Here is an 8855-nt window from a genome sequence, read left to right as displayed (position 1 = left end):
TTGTAAATCCGTAAGCGCCATTCGTTGAAATGTCTTTTCTATCCATAATATTCAGAATCGCTGAGCGGTAGTCTTTGAAAAGCGAATATCGAGTAATTTTATCCTTTTCCGATTTGATAGCTTTGACCAATAGCTTGGCAAGTCGAGTGCGTTTGGAACATTGTCTCAGTAGTTCAAAAAACTTGCTGAACGAATTGCTGCTAAGTATGTCGTAGTTGAGGCGATAACATTTACCTCCAACAGTAGCGAATAGTGTTGAGATATAGGAATCCAATGATGTCAATGAAACGCACTTGACATCTGGTTCTACTGCTTGCCACAATTGATGTGCGCCTTCACTGATGTCTGAGTTGGTGCAGATGATCAATCCTTCCATATCAGCTGTCGTTTGTGTTTGATCATAGAATGAGGTGAAGTACTTCAGTATGGCAAATGGATTCTTTGTATCTTTTGTGGTAAGGAGATCCTCCAGCGTTATCTTGGGAGGAGGCGATCCCAATTTGTGTTTGGCTTGAATCTTCAATGTTCCAGTCTTTACGCCGTCCTGAAAATCGTACACGATGTCATCGAATTTTCCAGCCTCTGGATCCTCTGCCGTGACAGTGAAGGTGAATTTATTGGTTGGATCCATGGATCTTTTAGCATTAGCCATGCAAACGACAATGCCGAGTTTCAATTGGTATGATGTGCCATGTAGAGCGGACTTGAGTCCTGATAGATTGGATTGAATAAGTGAGTCATTCTGTTGTAGTTCTGGATGTCTGTTGGGTTTCTTTTTTCTTCGTTTTTTCTGTGATTTTTGCTGGACCACATTGCTATCACAGTTCAGTGATGTATCTAGATCCGCCATTTTTTTTGTTTGGAATTTGGTTTGTTTTTATTTGGAAATAACTGGAAATAGATTGACTTGATAATTAGACAATTGCAGTAGATACATCCACAGGGATTAAATGAACTATTGAACAATGTTCTAAGCATCGTTCTCATGAGTTTGTTGGTCACTTAGTCGATAACTGCAATTGATTATTAGGTCATCGTTATCGCTATTATGACAGATAGTGATAAGTCCTTCAAGAGGCGGAAACGAACGTTGATTTTTGGACGAACGAAGTCTCGAAAATAATGGCTAGCAATTGCGTTTTTCTTCGGTAAACTCATAATAAAGTGTGACAATTCAGGGATTTCTGAGAAAACATTATGAAAACTCTACTACAAATATTGTGCACGACTACTATTTTATTGAAAGATCGGGCAAAGATGTCCTTTCACTGAAAACTGCTTGGAAAATGTTAAAGTCGTGAGATTTCTCCTATTAAACTTGGTATTGGGAGTATTTTGAGTCTCAATACCATATGAATTTTTGAATCAGAACCAACCTTGTTTAAACGAGTACAAATTTGTGAGGTATTCGGAGCTAACGCCTCTTAATTAAAAAGTCATAGATTATTTTGGTACTAGGCAACTTTCAACCTATCATTGGTCAACCGCTCGTTTGTCAATATCAGAGGCACTTATTGAAAACTCATGTTTATTTTAACTATCTAGTATTTGCGAGCCTTTGTGAAACGCATAGAATTAAAATATATATCCACACTTTGCTCGCAGACAAGTGAGCGCGATAAGAGAGGATAATCAGTAAAACTAATGCGCCGGAGAAACAGAAGCGATAAACGAACCGCCACCTTGGGCAGATAATTTTCGATATTTTTCTGACGATAAACTTATATAACAGGCCAACGAAGCAAAAAGATACTTACTCTCAGTCTACCAAACTGGTGCTCAGGCGACTGTCCACTGTAGTTTGTACTGATGTAAATAATAAATTTTGTATCGGGTATAAACTCTTAAAATTCATCTCACAGAAACAGAGTATATCACTAAATTCGAAATCTCGTACCTTTGCTCCTAAGTCTTCGTAAATCAATCCGAATATCTACGAAGCTTAAACACAGTTGCTGGTACACGGGCCAACTTACGACTGAATCAATGCGAAGGGAAGATGGAATTATTTCACTACATCGTATGCCAAAGCTTATCTTACCAAGAAATGCTTATCATATCAAAAGTCTAATCTTCATAGATAATATTAAGCACAGGTTCGGTGATAACCCAAATATAAAAATTTGTTTGTGTTTCCACTGTCCCTTCAACCTATGGAATTAATATCGTGCATTTTGAATCGATTGTTTATGTTCTGTTGCTGCCACAAAAAAATTGACCTACTACTTACCTTACACAAAAAATTGCGTCATGTCTGACTACCTTTTGTTGTGAATTGAATTTGTGAAAAGTGACTAATGATGCATGTGATCAATCATTAACTCATCATTAGTTAATTATGAAGTGACATCAGCCGTTTTTTGTAGTAAAAGCATTTCACTCTGAAGCTATTGTGGTTGGGAGTTGGTGTTTATTGTATCCAGGATTGATCAGCACATTTTGGTCCTATATCTAACAGCGCCTACGATTATCGGCCAGCCAGCATCAGCAGCACCAACGCGACACGGAGGACAGTGGACCATCACTGCATCCCGATACTGCTTCGAATGCATCGAAACACCGATGATATCGATTGTTCGGGTTTATCTCCAACCATATCACTGCTAACCTTGAAGCACGGTGTGCGGACTCTGTCCAAGAAGCTACCATATTATACTTCTTGTTAAATGATACTGCATTTTTAGAAAGAATGGCTTACGATTGTCAAGTAATGACACGCAACAAACAGCAAAAACAATTGATCAATAAGGAATCAAGCGATAACCTACTGACCTACTGTTTGTTTTAAATTCAAAATAACTAGTTTTATGTTCCTTCAAAAAAGTGTGACCATGAAGCACAACCAACAACATTAAATCTTGTCGAATAGTCTTCCTATCTTTCACGTACTTCTGTCCGAGTAGCGGGGGTAATTCTATCTGTCTGATAGAGGTTTTCTTGGTGGTGTTCCTTGCCTTTGGTGTACCTAGTAGACATGAAAGTATGTACGTTTACGCCTAAAATCATGCGCGTTTTTGTATCGCCAATAATACAGTGACAGGGAAAATAGTAAGACCACTAATAACGTTTTATTTTGATGTTTGGATATTGAAGTGCAATCTGTGAATAATAAAGTCTGTTACTTGTTTGGTATCGAATATTCATTTCACAACAGCCTCAGAAGTGTTTTATAAAATTACTAGAGCGTATTTTCCATTTACGATTTGATATAGTTCTTTACATCGGTCGTTTGTTAAGACAAAATAATAAAATAAGTGAGCTTGGTATTAGGTTGGTATTTAGTGGATTCTCTATTAATTAAATAGCTTGGTCCAGACCTTCGGTTTAGTAAGCCTAATCATTGTTTAAGCAAATATTTGGCACTCACGCCTGTTTAAGATCATTTCTTTCCATAGTTTGTAGTGGGAACAGCAAATGGTGTAGGGTAAACTTGATCGGAAGAAAAACAGTGTTCTTAGTCTGAAATGAATTCGATTTTTTGGCGGGTATTTTATAACTTTTATGCATTTTTCTTTTCGGAGGTGAAGTGATGTTCGCGAAATAATGTTATGAAATGAAAACGAAGAAACTTTCGCGTAAAGTATTGTTTATTTTGAATTATTTATTTTTAACATATAAGAGAACGAGCTATGACTCGCCCGTAGCTAGTTGGTTAAAGGTTATTTTTAAATATAGATACTTTATAATAAGTTGGATATAGTGCAGGAAACCCTTAGCCCATAGATTTCGATGGTTTGAAACCATTCCTCATTGATAAATGCGGTTAACTCTATAAGAGATCCCTTGCTAAACATCGTGTAAAACATTTCATAGAAATGTTTGTTTTTTTTATGCTTTTTAATATCAATGGGTAGGAAACTTTCCTTAAACTTTCACATCGTTAGACTCTCGATTGTGAACAACACAGACACACACTTGCTCTCGCGGTGGTTCTGCTTCTGTTGCACTATCCGGTGTCACCTCTTTACGGAAGATGTACTTGTAGAAGATCGGCATCACTATACCAGCCAGCGGAGGTCCAACAAAGTAGATCTAAAAAAGTGATTTCAACATTAGCCGGGTAGCGCGCGCGAACAATATGTTGTGGAAGATCGTCTTACCCAAATTTTATGATAACTGTTGTTCCACAAGCAAGGAGCTAACGTTCTAGCCGGGTTCATGCTGGCACCAGTCGCTGGTCCGGCGGCAACTGAAATGGCAGCGACTAGTAGCGCGAACTTGAGTGGACCCGAATCCTGATGTTTTGCGTTGCGCGGATCCCAAACACCGCAGCAGCTCCAAATTAGTATCCCAGTGACGAGAAACTCAATGGCCAGAGCACTGCCAGTAGACAAGCTGTCGTGTGGTGCCGTCACACAGCTTCCGCGTCCCGTTACCAGTGCATCGTCGAAGTAGGTGGCCGGTGCTACTGCCATCAGCAATCCGTAACCACATATGGCCCCGGCAAACTGAGCCACAAAGTATACTAGCGTCATCTGTAAGGTGGAATGTTGGATCGAGATACATGGCGATTGCAGTGACTCGAGAGCACCTAGCACTTACCATCGCTGAGAGATCCCCATAGATGTAGGCTGCTATCGAAACAACCGGATTAATATGCGCTCCGGATACAACACCGAACGTCAGTATTACAATCATCACGGTAAAACCGAAGACGATGCCGCGGCTGAAGTTACTCGTCGCATTATCGAATCCATCCAGGCAACCCATACAGCCAAGAAACATGAGTGTTGCCGTCCCGAAGAACTCCCCCAGGAACTTGACCAGTACGTCGAAGGAGGTGGTGTTGGAGACTGTAGTTTCAAAAACACACGACACACCGATAGGTCAATAAAGCTTTGTTGAAATATTCGTTATGAATGCGGAGCGAAATATTGTGTCATCAAAAGCGGTAGTAAAAAGCTGACAGGCACTGTTATTGACGATACGATACTTTTTGATCTCGTCACCAAGGCTCTAGCCTTCATCTTGACTTTAATAAAAACCCGTTATGTGCTGTAAACGATGCGCGAAACATACTGTTGCAGGTGGGTTGTGGCCCTCAGGAGTCATAATGTTTAATTAATCACGTTGATAACGTTGAACAGGCGGTGAAGTTGTTCGTTCGTGGTTTACAGCATGCACTGACGATTGCAAGTTTGATTTGCCCAATCTGCCAACGTTGAAGGCACTTCACTTGGTTCAACAGAAGTGATTGCCAGCTCAAGAGCATTCGTAGAGATTTATACTTTACAAAGTGCACACGAAGAAAACACTTCTCAAAAAGGCACTTCGCTGGCAATGACATTTCCGTTGATACTGCAGGGTGCGTCGCTGGACAAGTAGTCATTGAATTGTAATGTCACATGGCGATGGCGCCATCCTATCTATTATCGGCAACACACGCCACCATTTACGCAGCAGTTCATTGAGTAGCTTTCACTTGCGCTAATTACCTACGATGACAGTCACAACACGTACACACCCTCCGCGTTACGTTACGATAGCGCAATACCGCTTGTTCATACCCATCAGCCCATCCGGGGTTTGGTTTTGGCCGAAAAAATCGATTAAATTGATTTTCTTTATCAGCCGCGATAAGACCAAAGTCCAAATTCCTGCTGCGATGAGACGAAAAATTAAGCATGTTCAGAGTGCTCCAAGCAGCTTCTGCTGGGCGATAGCGCTTATTGCTCAATGATAGAGACATCGCAAACCGATAATCTCGCACGCGATAATGCCACCGCTCCCTCCTCAAATGCAGGTCTACGGGGGGAGCGCATTGCTTGTAAGCGGGCTACTAATTTAGACTATCTGTTGCCCTATTGTCTGCGGCAGATTAGATGTTGATGATGCTGCACTTAGCATGTTTATTACTTGTTGGTTATTAGGTGTATCAAGGAAAGCGATGCTCATCGGCGCTTGAGATAATGGATAATGGAGGCAGATGGATATAGTTATTGGAGACTTTCTGATTGAATAGTTCTCGATTCACAAACAGCAAACTATAGGAGTCTTTTTGTTACGAAGATTCTATCGAAATCCTAGATTTATTGTAAAACGCTTTGCCTTCAACAACTCACTTTTCGTTTGCCAAACAACGTCAAAACTCCAGCCTTCTTGTACAGATCTGGTTCCGGCTGTGACACCATTCGCTTCGTATAATGGAGGTCGTTGAGGTTGCTGCTGCTGATGCTGATGGTCCTGATCCTTCGATAAACCATTAAACTCCATGGCGGCTAATGTCAATGATCTTTTCCACTATTTCAACCACTACTGTAACACTTCTTCGCTTTCCTCCGTGCTGTGCGTGATCAACACAAACTTCACTCGACAAAGCTAGCGTACGTTCCGATCGGTTCCGATTCCGAGTCCGATTTGCGCGACCAACAGTAACTGACTGACTGGCGGCTCACGATGAACCAGCGAATAGACTAAACTGACGTGTTTGCTCCGCCGAGAGGGAAGCTTATCGTGACCGATAACAAGGCCGATCAACGCATGCCGCTGGTGTATGGGTGTTGATTGGTCCTCCTCGACACGATTGTATATGGCGTCCCCGGGATTGTGAATATATTAGGCATGCTGCCCGAGCGTGCGGTTAGTGTTCATTACGATCGTTACGGCTTTGTAAGCTGAGAGGGAATCCTATTACTATCTATACAGCTAGAGTTAAAGATCTACAAACACGGCAATGGATGAGTGCTCAGGGTAAATGTTTGGCCCGTGGACCATCACAGGCTATTCGTGGATTGGCGTCACTTTGGGTATTAGCAGCTTGCCAGAACATGTAGCGATAGATGGTGGCCATCAGCAACGATCCAACATACGGTCCAGCAAAGTAAATCTGTAAAGATGATCAGATGGCTCAATGCCTGCATTTCTATCGAGAAGCGCCGAACGTGGTCCTTACCCAAAGTCCATCAAACGAACGATTCCAAACGGCTGGCGCAAGAGATCGGGCCGGGTTCATGCTGGCACCAGTTAATGGGCCTCCCGCGATCGAAAGGCCCGCGATCAGTAGCGCGAACTTGATCGGTACCGAATCACTGTCTTTGCTGTTTCGAGGATCCCACACTCCACAGTTGGTCCAAACCAGCACGCCCGTCAGTAGGATCTCAATGGCGAGAGCTTCTCCTGACGATAAGCTATCGTGTGGCACCGTAACACAGTGACCTTCACCCTGCTCTAATGCTAGATGATAGTACTTAGCGGGAGTGATGGCTTTCAGCAGCCCGTAACCACAGAGCGCTCCCGCAAACTGTGCCACCGTGTACACCAGCATCAACTGCAAAGGTGGTAAATTGTACTCGTTACTAGCCAGCTTCATGATCGGCTCAATTGACGATCTTACTGGAAAGGACAGCGTTCCGTAGATGAAGGCAGCTAACGAAACAACCGGATTTATCATCGCTCCCGAAGTGGCACTGAATGTGATGAACACCATCATGACGATCATTCCGAAGGTGAGGCCTCTGCTGACGTTTGTGGTGATGTTATCGAATCCATCGAGTGCAGCCATGCAGCCACCGAAGAGCAGGGTTCCGGTTCCGAGAAATTCTGCCAAAAACAAGATCCAAACCTTCCATACCGTACTGTTACGAACTGAAAAGCGAAGATTAGCGAGTTTGGGCGTTAATGTCTTCAGCCATTTGGATCGAAAGCTCGTGGCTCTGAGTTTGCGAGCGCAACATGTAAGGCACTGCCACCTATTGTAATGTCAATCAAATGGTTGATAATTGGCGCCATGTAGGGTACAACAATGACGCCACAGGAGGTACGATTACGTCCGGATAAGATGGATGAATTTCCAGTCACGTCGGTGACATAGATGCGGTAACAATGGGAGGCGTGAGTTCCAAAAATAATCACAATCAGCTGTAATGAATGGATGTAGGACTACGAAGGAGGGTGGTTGTTTTTTTTCCAGTAGCAATTACCTCGATAGTAAGAAGATTGATCGATATTGTTTTAATGGATAGCTATTATTGGTAACTTGCTTACCGAAAACTAGTCGTAACTAGTTTCGGTTTAACAGCTGCTTATCTATTGATAAGATGTGGTGCTTAATAATCAATGCAAAGTATCTAGAATAAACTTAATTCATTAAGGCCGGTAAGATGCCCTTTGATACATTTCTTCAGCTGTGTTTGAAATGAGTCTACGGGCGTGACATTCTTTATGTTTATGTGATAGTGAAGTAACTAAGTCCTACAGAAGGACAGCAATCAGAGCTAAGTTGTACGGTGAAGGTTCCTGAATGGATTGATCTTTTCGGCTTTAATGGGATATCATCTGCATAATTTAAGCACTGTTGTTACACACTCTCGGAATGATTATTAAAAAACCAATGATACATCATTGAAACGCAAATTGATAATTTGTTACAAACAAGACCATGTAACAGTAAACACACATACAACAAACACAAAGCGACTCGCTAGAAACTAGCTAATGAGGTAGTAGGTACTATAAACCAAGCAGCTCAATAGCAGACTAAGGTTAAATAAGCATTTACAGAATTTCGAAGAAGGATTCCCCAGCATTAAGTACAACAAATGAGACATTAAAATCCAGAAAGAATCTCACACTTTGCCACTGATGCCATGTTTCGGCGACACTCTTATGGTTGATCTTTGTGTTTTTGTGAAAAACTTTCACTTTATCACCTTATCACTACGACACTCGCTAACTGGTTTCACAAAATACGGATACTGGATTGATGTTTCGACTCGATTAGCAACCAAGTTGAGCGGCCAGGCGTGCAAGACTAGTGCCGTTGACGATGTTTATCGTGCTCTTATGGTCAGCTCTAGCTCTACAATCCCAAAACAACCACCACCGTATTTGTCCAAGAGGCGAAAAGTAGATAAAAC

At 41.9% G+C, this 8855-nt stretch overlaps 2 protein-coding genes across 3 annotated transcripts; both read right to left on the bottom strand.

The window, feature by feature from the left end:
• Positions 1–3595: 3595 nt before the first annotated feature.
• LOC125954091 (aquaporin-like) lies at positions 3596–6214 on the bottom strand. Its single transcript, XM_049684100.1, has 4 exons — positions 6063–6214; positions 4543–4793; positions 4101–4475; positions 3596–4032 (listed from the first exon to the last, which is right to left on the bottom strand). The coding sequence occupies exons 1-4, from the start codon at positions 6211–6213 to the stop codon at positions 3865–3867; spliced, it is 945 nt and encodes a 314-aa protein (XP_049540057.1). The 5' UTR covers position 6214; the 3' UTR covers positions 3596–3864.
• Positions 6215–6672: 458 nt separating this feature from the next.
• LOC125954095 (aquaporin AQPAn.G-like) lies at positions 6673–8736 on the bottom strand. Of its 2 annotated transcripts, none has more exons than XM_049684103.1 (4): positions 8569–8736; positions 7334–7584; positions 6893–7267; positions 6673–6826 (listed from the first exon to the last, which is right to left on the bottom strand). In XM_049684103.1, the coding sequence occupies exons 1-4, from the start codon at positions 8585–8587 to the stop codon at positions 6686–6688; spliced, it is 786 nt and encodes a 261-aa protein (XP_049540060.1). In that variant the 5' UTR covers positions 8588–8736; the 3' UTR covers positions 6673–6685. The 2 variants fall into 2 exon arrangements, with proteins under 2 accessions (XP_049540060.1, XP_049540061.1); XM_049684104.1 differs by having other exon boundaries at positions 7334–7539.
• Between the last annotated feature and the right edge of the window lie 119 nt (positions 8737–8855).

The sequence above is a fragment of the Anopheles darlingi genome, chromosome 3 (assembly GCF_943734745.1).
Source record: "Anopheles darlingi chromosome 3, idAnoDarlMG_H_01, whole genome shotgun sequence".
Lineage (NCBI taxonomy): Eukaryota > Metazoa > Arthropoda > Insecta > Diptera > Culicidae > Anopheles > Anopheles darlingi.
This window is presented reverse-complemented; position numbering and strand designations above follow the sequence as displayed.

Coding starts and splice junctions, on each gene's coding strand:
- LOC125954091 (XM_049684100.1), bottom strand. CDS start 6,213: ATGGAGTTTAATGGTTTATCGAAGGATCAGGACCATCAGCATCAGCAG. Junction 4,794..6,062: donor CGTTGTTTGGCAAACGAAAA/GTGAGTTGTTGA, acceptor TTGAAACTACAG/TCTCCAACACCACCTCCTTC. Junction 4,476..4,542: donor ATGGGGATCTCTCAGCGATG/GTAAGTGCTAGG, acceptor TCCACCTTACAG/ATGACGCTAGTATACTTTGT.
- LOC125954095 (XM_049684103.1), bottom strand. Junction 7,268..7,333: donor ACGGAACGCTGTCCTTTCCA/GTAAGATCGTCA, acceptor CCACCTTTGCAG/TTGATGCTGGTGTACACGGT. Junction 6,827..6,892: donor GTTCGTTTGATGGACTTTGG/GTAAGGACCACG, acceptor TCATCTTTACAG/ATTTACTTTGCTGGACCGTA.